The following is a 15,726-nucleotide window of genomic DNA, read 5'->3' as shown; positions in this document are numbered from 1 at the left end:
ACCCAGATGTTGCATGCAGTGCAGCTGTGTCTGTGCAAAGCATTTCAGTGATAGAATCATGAAGCAGAAAGCTGCAGAAAGACCTGCTGCTGAAATGGGTAGGCAAGATGTAAATGCAAAGCACAGTGAATTGCAAATGATAATTCACGGTCTCTTGTTTAATAGGCAGTGGGAGTGAAATCCAGTTTCTCTCCGAAGCACAAGATGACCCTCAGAAACGAAAACCTGACATCAGAAAAGCCAAGTTACTGCTTGGCTGGGAACCTGTGGTATGTACAGATGAATTACTGTTGCTGTGTGCAAAAGCACAGAGAGGCAGATGAGGCTGAGGGAGGGCTACATGATAATGATACATTTCCCTTATCAGAATATCTGCTTAACACAATCTCCTGGACAGTTTTTTAGAAGACTGTCCCTCATCTGTTGCCCTAGCTCGCAAGCTCACAATTCAGGAATTATTTGGTAAGATTGCATGGCCTGTGCCATCCAGAAGAGCAGATTAGCATTAGCATTTGTAATAGTCTTCAGTAGGAAAAAAAACATTGTTGGGATACACATTTTAACTTTTTCACTTGTGTATTATGAAATGTTTACCTTTCTTTTATTCTTTGAAATACATGGTACATAATTACCTATGTTACCAAATCCAGAGCTAGTGGGTTTGCTGTTGTTACTGCAGTCCTCATTCCTGTCACTGATGATAAGAGTTGGTTGGTTTGGGGAGGTAAGGTCTGCCTAATCCCCAGAAAAGCTGTGACTTTCTTAACCACCTCCCCATTCTAGATAGCACAGTGGTTTGTAGCCTGTCCTAGCTTTGCAGACAAAAATCATTCCAGGATATGTGAACCTACCTAGTAAATGTAAACCTTATGGAAAAAGGTGGATCCAGACTCTTCTGAAAGGATTCACAGAGACACACAATATTAATAGACCATGCCTGAAAGCACAAGGATGGTGGCAAGGGTTGCAATCACAAAAAGTTTAAAACAGTTGACTTTTGTACTTCTAGCCTTCTGTGTTTGGCACAGGCAGTAACAAAACTTACTGTGAAGTAGCAGTACAGGGTTGGTACAGCAAGGCAAGCAGCTTTCAGCTTTTTGTGCTGCTGGTTTATATCCTCCTGTATTGGGGATGGTATCAGCAAGCATGCCAGCATATGGCTCCAGAGAAAAGTGGAGTACTTGTATTTCTGTTCGTCTCCATATTCTACACCTATATTTAAACATCACAATTTGTAGAATTCCAGTTATTTGTATAGGATTTAAGAATATCAAATGAGATACTGGATGCCAGCTTGATACCATTCTGTGAAAGAGGATCTTTAATCCTTAAAAACAGAAGGGGCTTAAATGCTGTGTGTTTGTCTCTTTCAATGTATGAGGAATTAAAAGGAGAATTATGTATGTCTGTTTTGATACTAAACAGACCAATCATAAGCATGTGTGAGATCTAAATTGTTGGGTTTTCAACTTACTATGTCAGAAAATGTATCTGCTGTTTAAAAGCTCAGATGCATCAGCAGTGTGGAGATGTAACCAGTATGTGGTGCTGTTAATACTTACATTGGCTAAGAGACTCCCTGTCTGCCTTGTGATAGCTGTATTAAGAATATACTGTTGAGAAACGAGCTGATGTGAACTTAGAGATATATGATTCTCTCTTCACTTTTGGGAACAGGTCCCATTGGAAGAAGGTTTGAATAAAGCAATTCATTACTTCCGTAAAGAACTTGAGTATCAGGCGAACAATCAGTATATTCCCAAACCAAAACCTGCAAGGATGAAAAAAGGAAGAACAAGACACAACTGAAGACTATTCATTGGACAGGAAATTCCCTGCTTGACATTTGACGGATGTAATTTTTTTCTTTTTTTTTTGAGAGACTTTGAAACAGGTATCATGAAGAACGAACTGGAATTTCATTCTGAAGCTTGCTTTAAAGAAGTGGATGTGCCTAAAAATAACAAACAAATATTCCCTTTCCCTGCAAATCTTGCCTTGCACTTTTTAAATCTGTCTTTTTATGTAAAATAGAGTAGAAGCATCTTTTAGTATCTTCAAGTTTTATATCTTGATGTGAGATCATTTTGTTGTGACTGTCCTTGACAGTTTTATTTACTGGTTTCTTTGTGAAGCTGATGATAAACACAAATGGGATGGAAAATGCCAATTTATTTATAAAATGGGTACTATAAAATATGAGATGTTCTACTATGCATAAGAAAAAAGCTAATGGTATTGTCAGGTGAGAGACACTGACATCTGCATATAGAGGAGTTTAAAAGAATTCTTTATGAGAGCTTTATGTATTCTTTAAAGGAGAGATTTTTTCAAAGGTTTAGTTTTAGTTGTACACTTGAATTTTAGATATTTTCATTGATTACCATGGATAAGGATATTTTGAATCACTACTGTGTTGTGCATACTCTGGGAATAAAGTTAATGTATTATTGGTTACAGTGGTTGAATATGCTATTTTAATAAAATATTGAAACTTCTATTTACTAGTTTCAGGGTTTCACTGTGGGCACTTCTCTGGCCTTGCACGTCTGTAGTTTTATTGTGTATTAATTATAAATTAACAGTCTGTAAATAATTTGCTCGAAGTTAGTCACTTTGTCTCTTAATAGATGTATCGTAAAGGCTGCAGGATGTCTGTTGAAATAGATTGGACAAAACCATCATGATTTATTCCACTTCCGGTAGTTGATAGTGATGCAGGAGTATAAGATTTTCTTTAAACCATGGAGTTCAACTTCAGTCTCCCTGAGGAAACACTGAGAAAGTGTTTCTATTTTAAGCAGTTACTGAATTGCCAGTAAACGCTTTCAACTTTGATAACAATGCCTGTCATCCTAACAAAAAAAAAAAAAGCCAAGCAAAAAAATTCCAATTCCCCTTATTTTTAATAGTTCTCCTTTATTTTCAGTATGTAATACTGAATATCCAGGAGGGGAGATTGGCAGAGTTTTTAAAAGGTATCTTGGCTTAGTGCCACTCAAAATTGAAAATCCTAAATCTCATCAAGCAAAGTGACTTGACTTTATCTCATTAAAGCTTAATGGTTTTATTAACTTTTGAGTATCTTTAGGTTGGTGGTCAAAGTGGGAGTTGACTTGTAGTGATGAGGTTATGCCCAGACCCAGGGAAGACTCTGAGAGCAGTGTGGCTTTAGGCCCCTTTGTCTGAGTGTGCCATCCACCAGAGCCTCGTGCTGCTTGCAAGGATTGGAGGCCCATCCAATCTGTCTGGTAAAGTTCCCAGTGACTCCAACAATGTTGGGGCTGCTGTGTTCATTGGTGTGCCCTGCCTAGAGTGGGGCTGCAGGGATGCTTTTAAAACAAAATGGGTTTTTCCTTGCTCACAAGCGCATGTTTTCATCCATTGGAAATATGCCATACAACTAAGATGGGGAGCCAGGGTGCATTTTCCTGTCTTGCCTCAGAGGTGGAATTTAGGTAATATGCATTGCCTTCATCTTTTCACAGCTGAGCAGCTTGAGATGTGCTTTTTTGTTTGAAACCTTTTTCTTGATCTGGACATTTATTCCATATTAAATTGCCTGCAAAGTACACCATGGTGTGTGTGCTCCAGATGTGTCTAACTTGTCATTACTGATACACTCACAAAGCACAGCCTCTCCTTATACTCAAAGCCATAGCTGGACATATGTGAAAGTAGTACCCACTTTAATAGTTCTGTGGAGAGAACTGTTAATCAGTTCCCAGCATGGTGGGTTTAACCCTTAAACTCTAGATTGTATCTGGGGGAAGATGTTTCTCTCCTCATATGAATTGTGCCATTGGATGCCAGAGCATCTATGAACAGGTAGGACATAAGGGTGCAACCCTGGTTCAGCTTTTAGAACAGTCATGGAGAGTAAGTGGGAGCTGTGGGTACCAACTGTTTCTTTCAGGGCTGTTTTTCATTTAATCCAGTGACTTCACTACAAAATATGTAAACTTGTACAGGCACAAGCATGCTTCTGGAGACTAGCACAAAATGCATTTTTAAAAAAAAAATCCCCTGGGAAGTCTGAAGCTTTAGATACAACAGAGAAGGATTTAAAAGCTGTTTAGGTTACTTCACAGCTCCTTCATAAAAGGAACAAATTCAAGAGAGGGCAAATGGCTGGTACCAGTACAACCCATCTGTGTGTGTGTCACATGCTTCCCACTGGGCCTGAGTGACAAGACTGTGGTTTTGCTACTTTCCTTGTACTGTTTCTAGTTTTTGTTTCAGAGGTTCCAGGTTCAGCTCCTATATTCTTTTGAAATAGTATCCTCCAGAAACAGCAGCTGAGGCAGCTGTTGTCCTTAGGTTTTGAAGCCAGTGACTGGCCTTCTAGCTGATTTAAAAGGCATGAATCATTTTAAAACAGTCTGATGGTGCTTTTGACTGAAAGTCAGGGGTAATTTGAAGTTTTGTTGGTGCTCTCTGCTCCCATCTGGGATTACACATCTAGCTAGGAGAAAGAGGCATCAAGTTTGCTGGGAAGCACAGGTAAGAAACAGCTGCTGCCTCTCCAGAAGAACCATTTTTGATGGAAGGCAGTAAGAATACAGCACTGAAAGCTTGGAAATACAGGACTTGGGAACAAATGAAGCTGAGATGTGGGGGTTTTTTCCAGAAAATTTGAGAATTGGAATTTTCTGCTGTCATCTGGTCAGGCACACAAGGTAAAACTAACATGACCAAACTGAGATGCCTATTTAGTCACAGTGATCTGTATAAATGGGCAACTCAGCTGCTGTTAGATGGAAGTCCTCCACTCTCAGTAGGAAATACACAATGTGGCAGAGTGAACTGGCCAGCTTGGTGCTGGTGAGTGAGATCAGCCTTCTAGAATGGGAGGTGTGCAAGGCACCTACTGCTGTGGATTCCTTGAACCTCACAAGAAGGACCATTCTTGCTGCTGAAAGTTATTAAAGCATGAGATCCACAGTTGGATTTTATTTTTTTTCAAGCATTATGTCCTTCTCCGTTATGTAGGCTGCTCAGGAGCATTGTCAGCCACATTGCTAGTCTACAGGCAAGCTACAGTGGGGCTTGCAGACATAATTTATTTTAAGTAGTTCTATGAATGTATAATCTAGAGAAGCCTTACGCCTATTTTTAGGTTAGATATTTTTGCTATATGGGGAAATAATGATCTGACAGTTTCCCTGTGTACAAGGTGTCTGCAGCTTCTCTTAACCTATGTAGACGCCAGTGGGTTTAGTAGCCAGTGAGTTCACTGCCCTCTGGACATCTATGAATGTGTCTTAATCATCTGTTTTTTCAAGAAATTTTTAAAAATGTAATATATTTGAAAAAACTTGCACTTCTCAGGGTTTGAATTGAGTTTCAAAGTTGAAAGAGGCATAATTGCCTTAGAGAACAGGCTACAGGGAGCAAAGTGGGGCTTCAAGTAGTTTGATGCATTTAGCTAGTCCACAGCCTTATTAGTATTGAGTTTAATGCTACCTGAGGCTAAGAAGTCCTTGAAGGTTGTTAGGGGCTGATCAGAGGCCACCTGTCCTCAGGAATAAGATGCTTTGTTAGCAGCAAGGGAACTGTGTGCTCAATCCTGCTAGCCCTAACCACCATACATCCCTTCCCTGAAATTGCTGGGAACATAGCTGCCACAAATCCATAGTTGCTCTGTTATGAATGTTTCCCTGTACTGGGATCTCAAGTGGCAGGAAAAGGGAATGCCTCCTTTGCGACCCTGACTCCCTAGAGCTACCAGGAAGAGCAGCAATAGCTCTGAAGCAAAGCAAGAGTCCTTCTGTATGGCAGGAGGTTCCTGAATGCAATTCTATATCAACAGGGAGGTTTTGCTGAAAAAACAATTCATATTTCTTGCAAAAAAATCAGATTCTGGTTCTCTTTTCCCAGTCCCTTTCCTTGTCTCACTTGCCTGTTTGATAATAGCAAAGTGGCAACTTTTTGTCCACCTTGGTGTGTTGCCATTTACAGCCTGAAACGAGCACAGCTTGGTCATTCTTGCTGTGTTTTCCCTAGATTCTGACACGCTCTTCAGCAAGGACAGGGATCCTCTGAATGCCTTGCTTCATGCCATGGCTGAAGCAGCTGGAAGGTCCAAAGCATGGAGCCACAGGGAACAGTGGCCTTTACGTGCTGTCAAAGCCAAGCACAGCAATCTGGGCTCTGTCCACCCCACTGTAGAGAATGCTGTTTTGATCAAGGAAAGCTGCATCTTTCACCCAGGGAACAGTCGTGGGATAGAAGTGCCCAATCCCCCATTCTCAAAATGTTCGTGTTACAAATAACTTAAGGGGAATAAAGGCCTGTCCACCCCTCAAAAAAAAGAAAAAAAATATTTAAGGTTACTGCTGAGGACACTGGATTTGGAGAGAAAGATCTTGGTCTAGACTTAGGGGGGGTGTGTGAGAGTGGCTGTGGGAACACAGCAGTAATATTTCCTTGCTTTGGCAGAAGGGTTTCCTGGCAGGTACTGCCAGCAAAGGAGGCGGGACTACCCTGTCAGACTGACCGATGGATTTGCCCGGCTGACACCCACAAACTGGGGGCATCAGCAGCATTGGATCTTGAAATATGAAGTGCTGGAGTATGGCCAAGCTGTTCCTGTTCTGTGGGGAGCCACAATGAACAATTGCTGCTCTTCTGTCTTGGTGGAGAGAGGTTACATGATGTCAGTGCTGGGATGGCTGGGAGTGGTGATGAGGTGAAGTGCTCTGTGCTGTCTGCACAGCAGAATGGAAAGGCTGGGAGGGGAAGCACAGTTTTTGTCTGGTTTGGGATAGTCAAAGAAAATTAACTTTGAAGCGCTCCATGCATATCTGATGAATTTTGTTTTCCTCAATAGTCTTCCTCCTTTGGCCCAAACCTGTGATGGCTCATGCTTGTTTGCTTTCTTGTCATTGCAACTGCTGCACTTCAAGCCAGGTGCACCCGTCTGCAGGAAGGAAGGGTGCCCTCTCCTCAGAGCTTGCCTGTGGTGGGTGACCCCAGCCAGCAACGAAGTACACTTACAGCCCCTGCCCCAGTGGGACACAGGAGAGAATTAGAAAATCAGAAATGAGTAAACTTGAGGGTTGAGGTAAGAGCAGTTTAATGAGTGAAGCAAAGAAGAAAAATACGCAAGTGATGCAAAGGCTACTCACCATCTCCCCTAAGCAAGACTATTGCTCATCCTGTCCCTTAGCAGCAGCTACCTTGGAAGGAAAAACCCCTACCCCTTATTCTTCTTCCTAGCTTTTAGTGTTGAGCAAGTCGTTCTATCAGGCGGAATTGGCCAGTTTGGATCAGCTGTCCCACTCACACCCCCTCCCAACCTCTCACCCACCCCCAGCTTGCCTGCTACGGGACAGCGTGGGAGATGGGCAGTCCTGAGGCTGTGCAAGTGCTGTTCAACCACAGCAAGAACATTGGTGTTCTGCCTACACTGGTTTAGTCACAAATCTAAATCATGGCGTCATACATGTTGTTATGGAGAAAGTTAACTCTGTCCCAGTCCTTAACCATACAACACAACATAATGGTAATGATTTTCTTTTTCTTTTTTTTCTTAGAGAATTCAGAAGACAGAGATCATAGACTTGGTTGTGAGCCTGCAAGGCACAGAAAACTGCTAGACTGAGTCAGCCTGCAGGAATCGACACAACTTACAAAGGCCTAGGGAGGGATGATCTTAATTTTCAGCACTTTTTAAATTCTTCCTTATTCAGCAGGTCTGAATTCCCAGTTGTTATAACTTCTGGGAAATGATGAAAATTACCAGCATGCTTCAAACGTTGCCAAATTCAGTGCACTTTTTTTGTAGGATGCAAACTGGAAGTATTCTTCTAGGAATAGGTGTATTCCAACTGTGCAAAAGAGTCTGTGCTTGACTCAGAATGGGATCATTCCATATTTGGAATAAAGGCTCTTCTACCAAAGAAACGCACCAGTTTAAACCAATTAAGCTGGCAAGGATGCTAAGAGCAAGCCTAGGGAAAGCTCAGGGTTTGGAGCATGTTAGGCTAGTGTGTATCTGTGCATGCAGAGAAGTGACTAATATGTTTGTTCCGTTTGACTCCTTCAGCAAAGAGCTATCTCCCTGGAAGTGTTCCTGGAAGGAGCTGGATAGTGCTGGGCTGCCTCTCCTAGATGCCAGTCCATCACATAATGAGGGCTTTAAGTGAAAGATTAGGAAATACACTCAGAGTTAAGAAAGAAGTGAAGTGTAAAGAATGGTGTTGCCATGATCCATGCTTTGGAAATTTCTTGTAAGCTTTAGATGACAGACAGCTAAAGCATCCATGCTGTCTTCTCTAACTGCTATGGTTGGAGGAAACCATTTCATCTCTCTTTATCCTGATTCTTCAGAAGCAGCCAGCCTTCCTGACCTGCCCCTTCCCAGTCCTCTACATTTGTCAAGCACCAGCAGGGCCTTCCCCTGCCAAGCTCCTCCTGAAGCCCTGACAGCCAAAATCTCCCTCCTAGGCTTCCATTTCCATAAGTGCTTTTCTACAATATTGGCTGACATTGCTGTGGTACAAAAGTTGGTTGTATTTCAGGGTTCTTAAGATACATGATGCCACTAACAACCCTCCCATTGACAGATGCCTAGTCTCTGATATACTTTGATGCTCAGACTAATGCGCATACATTCCAGTTTGAATTGGGGATAGAGGGAACCTCACAGTAGGAAATTATGTCAGGGGACTGTGTTGGATGCTGTCTGATACTAACTTCATTTTAAACAGCTTAGCTTGTTGTTTTGAGCTCAGCTGAAAGCTTGACGCTAAGTGGAATGGACAAAAAGGGGAATATTCACCAAAGATAACCTTTGGGTTATCATGCCTGGGAGGGGTTGGGGCCACTCAGGTTAGATGCTCTGCATCTCAGCAATTATTTCTGAAGTCAGGTTCATGCTTCGAGCCCATTCCCTGGAGACTCTTTTCACAAGCTTTGTAGGGAGGCGAGTTCCTCTGCACTGAATTTAGCTTTTGTGAATATCTGTCCTTGACCCAGTAGGAGCTGTAGAAGTGCCATGTCATACAGGCTGTGTGCAGTAGGTATGGAAACAACAGGGAAGGCAACAAGGCAACACTTGAATTGAAAGGAATTTTTTTTTCCCACAAGAATAATTGGATTTATTTGTTGATAAAAATCAACAAGGCACACCTTAAGTATACTGGCTTATATTATATATTCTATATGCCAAAGAAGATGATATAATGTAATTTTGCAACTGATTGTAGGAAAGCAAATGAAAGTGCCCTTTAAAAAGAAATCTGTAGTAATACAGTTGGAATTAAACTTGCTGTTACGAACTCTACTGAATAATGGCAACCTGCTTATTTTATCAAAAAAGCTTTATTTCTAAAACACTTTATATATAGTGTACTACTAAGTAATGGTAGTTAAAGTCATGTTGCTTTCATCAAAGTCTGGCAGTTCCTTTACTCTTGCTGTTTGACATGAATACAAAGAAAGCGGGGTCATTCTGACTGAGGGAGGACTCACTTTTGCCCAGTGCAGCCCTACAGGCACCAGCTATAGTAGGATAAATGACTTTAGTAATCGTCATAGTTGACGCCTGCTCCATGCCTGAAGCTGTGTGGATCTCGTGGGCCAATTGGAGAATCTTCATCGTAGTGGTGCTGGTAGTACCCACCATAATATTCATTACGAGCACGCCCTAAGTTTGTCCAGTAGGAGATGTCATCTTCAAATTTCTGCCGAAAATAAAAAAAAAAAGGGGGGGGGGGGAGGACACATTTGCTTACCAGCCTGAAACTTTACAACAGTGAGATGAAACAGAAGTGGTGCAAGAGCCTCTTTCAAAAATTAGGATCCTTCACAGATTTGTTGTAAATTAAATCTTTAGATCTAAGAGGTTTTGAGACCTTTTGCCTTCTCTATGGGATTATCAGGATCCTAAGTGCAGGAATTGTCCCTCCCCAACCCCACCTGGCACCACCCCTACACCCTCTGCCCACTCTAAAGTGCTGAAAGTGAGAATGGTGCACTAAGCACCTTTAAAATCTCTATTACCTTGTCAATGGTGGACTGTAAAACCATTTTAATGTTTGGCACTTAAAAATCTAAAGGTTTAGTTGTCTATTGTCCCGTGCCTTTAGTTGTTATGTCCGTGACTGGGGTGCAACTGGCTTTGGCTTTCTGTCTATGATTTCTCACTCCCACCTTGCATGGGTAAAAATGAAGGTACAGTGCAGCCTTCTAGCTATGGAAATGCAATAAGCAGTTCAATTCTGCTCAAAACAGCAGAGGAAAAACAGTGTGCAAGGATATCAAATACTTGCCAAGCCAAAGCCTTTCCATCTGAATGACTCTTTGGAAATATTTTTTGGCTTAGATTTGAAAAAAAAAATTTTGCAAAATACACAATGGCTAAGTATGACCCAAGTCCTTTGCTGGAACAAACAGTTATTTCATTGTTAAAACTGTGTCTTAATACTCAAGGAAACCTACTAAGTGGATTCATTGTATCCCTCAACAGGCCTCATTTCAGTTTTTGAAATACACACAGGAACTCAGAGGAGAATTCACTTTTTCTGCATGGCTTGTCTTTACTACTTTTGGTATTTGCCCCCAGTCTTAAGTTTCTGATGTATAAAACACTTTTCCTATTTTTTCTATTCCTATTGATGAATAGCCGTGCTGTTAAAAATATCCACATAATGTCCAGGAGAATTAAAAAAAAAGTACCCTTCATTATTTCAGCTCAAGCAAAGGATTATTTTTCTAATTGTTGCAGCTTTGAAAATGAGTGCATTCATCTTCTAAGCAATCCACATAGCATGAAGGTCTAAAATGTACTCCAGCTTGCCTGTTCCAATGCAATCTTATTAAACATATTCATGCAGCTGACAGAAGCCAAGAATTCAACATCTATAACTATTTTTATCCCTTATTAAAAGTAGAAATGATGCTACATGTTGGACTGCAACCAAATGCACTTTTTTTTGCCCTATTTCAGCATCTATTTAGTAGAGCTTTGTGCAGAGCTTGATTCCACTCCAGTGTTTTTACAAATTAACTGCTTTTAAAAAATGCATCCTTCTCTTTTGAATATTATCAAATGGTTTTCCTTTCACATTTAGAGTCAAGGCACAGCTGCTGGTGTTAGTGATGTTTAGGAGCTGCCCACACCAAGGAGGCACATCTGTGCATTAGGTACATGATGTCAGTGCGATTTCATCGTGGAATGCCAATCATAACCAGTTTGGTGTGGATTTCTGAGCGTGTTTAAAAGCAAGCTGATTTGGTTGAGGCTGACAAATTAATTTCCTGAAATACGATTGATTGCATTGAGTCTGGCCATTTATTTCTCATAGCAAACTTTTTTCGTATGTCCAATTGCAATTTGTTAAGCTTACCTTTGATAGCAGGCAGGAACTCCACCAAAAATCTTTTTCTACTAATAGCATTTTGCAGAAATCTTTAACAAGTAAGAGAGCTAATATTTCTGTGTGACATTTGCTACTTTAAAAGAAGAAATCTCAGTCTCTGTGGACAGAAGCAGGGCAGCTTCTCCCTGGGAACCCTGGGGCTGTGCATCCTCACTCACCACTGCTCAGTCTGAACCCCTCCCAAGCCTTATAGAATCACAGAAAAGCTTGGCTTGGAAGGGACGTTAAAGATCATCTAGTTCCAACCCCCCTGCCGTGGACAGGGACACCTACTACACCAGATTGCTCAAAGTCCCATCCAACCTGGCCTTAAACACTTAGAGGGATAGGGCAGCCACCACTTCTCTGGGCAACCTGCTTTGTGCCTCACCACAAGTAACTAAATAATTGTGAGTAAATAATTTCTTCCAAATATCTAATCTAAATCTCTTCTTTTTTAGTTTAAAATCATTCCTCCTTGTCCAATCACTATCTGCTCTTCCTCTTTTTTATAAGCTCCCTGTAAGTACTGAAAGGCTGCAATAAGGTTTCCCAGAGCCTTCTTTTCTTCACACTGCTCTCCATTTCATTTACTCACCGCCTCATCAAATCCCAGGTACAGGAACTGCTGGTACCACTGCTGTACATCAGGCTGGCTTCTGTCCCACAGCTGGCGCCTCTGGCGTCTCAGGCTGCTCAGGAACTCCTTGGCTGCCGTTTCCTTCACTGACACCTCAGGCTTTGCAGCAACAGGGGCTGAAATTAATACCCCCCACAAAAGGCATGCCAGGAAATATTTGGTCAGCCTGAAGTGTACTGCTTGCAGCAGGTAAGAAAATGCTTCTCACATCATGCCATCACCTTTGTGCTTGCCAGTGCTATGACTGTAGCAGAGTACAGTAATAAACCCAGGAATCACTGATGTAATAGGATTTCTCAGCTACCCTCATTCTCCTGGATTTTCGAAAAGCTGTTCTGAGCTCAGACAGCAGCTTAGTGAGGAATTTAAATGTATACATCCAAAGAGCACATACACAATGTGTTTGTGCTTTGAGGAGAGAACAGAAGACTGGCCTCTCTGTGCTGCAGTTGCAGAAATTGGAACGAAGCCTCAGGAAGCTGGAGAAACACTGCTAACTTCTCAGGGTGAAGAGAGGCACACATGAAAAGAGAGATTTTTAAATCTGTTGTATAAGAAAGTAGCTTTGAAATAATGAGTGCTACTAAATGCCCCGTATGCCTGAAAATGAAAGCCCATTAGGCTTTCATAGCACATTGCGTGGTGGGTGCATGGGAATGTCCTCAACCTGTCAGACCCAGATGTGACTGTCTGGCTTGCTCCATGCTTAAGAGTCAGGCAATCTGCTGTGGCTGCTAGAGGAATTTATGTACCTCCAAAAGGTATGGATGTGAGGACTACAACAGGGCAAGAAGAAATGGTCTCAAGTAATGCAAGGTTCATACAGGATGTTAGGAAAAATTCCTTCACTGAATGGGTGGTCAGACATTGGAACAAGCTGCCCAGGGAAGTGGTGGAATCACCATCCCTGGAAGTGTTCAAAAAACACGTAGATGTAGCACTTGGGGACATGGTTTAGTAGTGAACGTGACTGTGCTGGGTAAATGGTTGGACTCAATCTTACAGTTCTTTTCCAGCCTTAGCAATTCTATGATTCTACGACTGGCCAGCCCCCAGCCACACACAGAAATGATAAAACCTGGTATTGATCTGCCTGTGAAACAAGAAACACTTGGAGGAGTAGGAGAAATGTCTTGGCTTCAGAGTGTTCATTGGAATGAGGGAGAAATCAGGAACATGGCTGTGGATGGGGATTTTTGGAGGTTGCAAGGGAAGAGACTGGGGCAGGCAGGGAGGGAAGTCAAGGGGAGATGTGGAAACGCTTGAAGTAGGAGCTGGTCAGACTGTTAGGGAGACAAAGGACTGCAGTGAGCAGGCGATTCAAGAGATAGAAGTGATAGATGAGTTGTTGCAGGAAGAGTGGGAAACAGTAGGCTGTCCTGCAATGATGAGCTGGAAACTGGCAACTCAGGGTGAGCTGGGTGTTATTACTGGGAAGAGGGACAGCTGAGCAAATGTCCCATGAATAAGCCTCGCACAAGAGACACTGCCAGCAAGGGAAACAGTACTGTGCACTTGGCCTGCTCACTTTAGAAACCAACCAGAAAAGGGGAGCGAGGCTAGAGTCAGAGGGGCTACATGTTCCCTCCTTCAAGGCTTTGCAGTTCTTCCTGGTCTAAGCTATGTTGTCTGTGTGCTCCAAAAGCCTCCCCCTTTGGTGGTCCCTCTCCCCAGGGGAACTGAACAAACAAGTGGCCTGTTGCTGGGGTGCAGGGAGGGCGTGGGTTGCTCCTGTCTGCACGCAAACACTGCAGAATGGTGACATAGAGAACCCGCACACAAGGAGAACAGATGTGGATGGGATACATATTTTAGGGCAGGTAAGAGATGTTGGGTGATGCCAGAAAAAAACCAGTGAGAAATCAGGCAGGCTTGCAGAAAGTGGGAGTCCCCTCTGTGGCGGTATAAATATTTTGGTTCAGCGATAGAGCAGACTGAGGGGAGGTGATCAAAACTTCTGGGATATTTCATCTGCTGCTTGTTCCCAGTTGGCATGATTTCCACATCCTTCCCTCAACCAGCAAGCCATTCTGCGTGTCTGACTGCTGGGCCCATCATCTCTCCTGTAAGAAAGCAGTCTTCCAAAAAGGAAGCACATGTGGGGCCAAGATGACAAAAAGAACAAGTCAAGGCATCATAAGCAAGCCAGGTTTGCACATTTTCTTCTCTGTGCCTGAGCCAGCAGAATTTCCATGCATTATAATTCCTCAGAAAAGCTTGTGACTTCCCAGAATGAACCAGATAAATGCCACATCTGCCACGCATACACTGGAAAAGGTAGGTGCTACGCACTGCACAGAGGAAAAGGCAGTGTGCTGCCTGAGGTTGGGAACCCCGGTTTTCGGAGTGGGCTGTGGTAAGCAGAGCCTGCAGCCTTGCCCATACCAGGTCCCAAACAGGCATGCAGGCACAGGCTCTGTCCGAGCAGGAGGTTTTGGTGTGGTACGTAGCAAAAGTGGCCGTGTGTTGGTAGCCTGCTGCTCATCTGCTCTCCTTGGGATGGAGGTACAGGGACACCACAGCAGCAGCCTCAACTGACAGCAACCGACTCAAAGGAAAAATAAAGGAAAGCATTTTGCTGCTTCCTTACTTACCTTCTCGTTTCTGAAGCATAAGTTTAAGCTTATTTCCCCTTGAAACATCTAGACAAATAAAAATAAAGCACATGCATTTATTGAGAAGGAAATAACAACATAAAGATTATTTCTCAAAAAATACCATAAGTCTTTTTGCCATAGCTCCAGGTCAACAGGCAAAAGAGATAAGTTTCTCCCAGTGCTTCTCTTTACTCCCTTTTCCACATTTGAGCGCGACCTGCACTGCAGGGAAGCTTCTGACACTCCAGCATCCCCTCCCCAGCTATTCTTGGCAACAGAACCCTGATACTGGCCTTCTTCACCAAGTAAATTATATTTTTCATCAGAATACCACAGCTGGTGCCAGTACCAGCATCCGAGGCAGCACGAAACCCTGGTCACTGGCTGAGGGCCATGCTAACTGCTCCAAAATTGTCTGGCAGCCTGGCAGTCTGCCCGAAAGTACATCGAAGCAGTCATCCTGCTGATCCCCAAGGCATTAGCCCACGGTCCGGCAGCGCAACAGGAGACCTGCAAGGAGACCTGGCTGCTCCGAAATGCTTTAGTTCACTGGCAAACAAGCACCTTTTTAAAAAGATGCCCAACTTGCACAAGTTTTGGAGCGTCCGAAGGTGCTAACCAACGCGGAATGCCAGGAAAAGGCTTTTTCCCGCTCCCCAGGACGCGCCGGGTTATACTTTCCCTCTGTCCCTTATCCCGCACGCCGCGCTCACTCACCGGGGGCCGCGCAGAGCAGCGGGAGCAGGAGGAGGAGGAGGAGGAGCAGGGACGCCCCGGGCAGGGCCCCGCGGGGGCGCGGCGGCGGCATCGCGGCGAGGGCGGCGAGGCGAGGAGACCCACCTGTGCGGGAGGACACGGAGAGGATGGAGATAGAGGCAGGGGCGGAGGAGCCGGAGCGGAGGGAAGAGGCCCGACGCCACGAGGAGGGGCGGGGAGGCGGCAGTGCCGGGGAGGGGTGGGCGGGTCCAGAGGGAGCGCTCCCGGCCTCGACAGCTCCCCGGCGTCGGGTGGGGTTCCGCGGACTTCCGTGGGATTGTGCACCCTGCGCTTGGAGGTGCAGTGAGATTCGTTTGGGCAGGACCAGGCACCCACCCGTGTGCTCGGCCACTTGCCAGCAGCGCCT

At 43.7% G+C, this 15,726-nt stretch overlaps 2 protein-coding genes across 3 annotated transcripts in view; one reads left to right on the top strand and one right to left on the bottom strand.

Moving 5' to 3' along the window:
- The window catches only part of UXS1 (UDP-glucuronate decarboxylase 1), a 62,683-nt gene extending 60,183 nt beyond the window's left edge, over positions 1-2,500 (top strand). For both annotated transcript variants that reach the window (XM_027674984.1, XM_027674985.1), the window contains exons 14-15: positions 166-269; positions 1,678-2,500. In XM_027674984.1, coding sequence (XP_027530785.1) covers positions 166-269; positions 1,678-1,809 — 236 coding nt within the window. In that variant the 3' untranslated portion in view covers positions 1,810-2,500. The remainder of the gene's footprint in view (positions 1-165; positions 270-1,677) is intronic.
- Positions 2,501-9,308: 6,808 nt separating this feature from the next.
- Positions 9,309-15,517, bottom strand: CUNH2orf40 (chromosome unknown C2orf40 homolog). The gene is made up of 4 exons (XM_027675230.1): positions 15,321-15,517; positions 14,601-14,648; positions 11,965-12,122; positions 9,309-9,689 (listed from the first exon to the last, which is right to left on the bottom strand). Exons 1-4 carry the CDS (start codon positions 15,409-15,411, stop codon positions 9,528-9,530), a joined length of 459 nt encoding a protein of 152 aa, XP_027531031.1. The 5' UTR covers positions 15,412-15,517; the 3' UTR covers positions 9,309-9,527.
- Between the last annotated feature and the right edge of the window lie 209 nt (positions 15,518-15,726).

This window comes from Neopelma chrysocephalum, unplaced genomic scaffold, assembly GCF_003984885.1.
Source record: "Neopelma chrysocephalum unplaced genomic scaffold, ASM398488v2 Primary Assembly neopelma1_25, whole genome shotgun sequence".
Taxonomy (NCBI): domain Eukaryota; kingdom Metazoa; phylum Chordata; class Aves; order Passeriformes; family Pipridae; genus Neopelma; species Neopelma chrysocephalum.
The sequence above is the reverse complement of the archived record's forward strand: the minus strand, read 5'-3'. Positions and strand labels throughout refer to the sequence as shown.

What these genes read in the sequence shown, in the direction of transcription:
- CUNH2orf40 (XM_027675230.1), bottom strand. Translation starts at nt 15,411, where the DNA reads ATGCCGCCGCCGCGCCCCCGCGGGGCCCTGCCCGGGGCGTCCCTGCTC. An exon ending in GCTGCTCTGCGCGGCCCCCG is followed by an intron (nt 14,649 to 15,320) that starts GTGAGTGAGCGC and finishes TTATTTGTCTAG; the next exon opens with ATGTTTCAAGGGGAAATAAG. An exon ending in TATGCTTCAGAAACGAGAAG is followed by an intron (nt 12,123 to 14,600) that starts GTAAGTAAGGAA and finishes TATTAATTTCAG; the next exon opens with CCCCTGTTGCTGCAAAGCCT.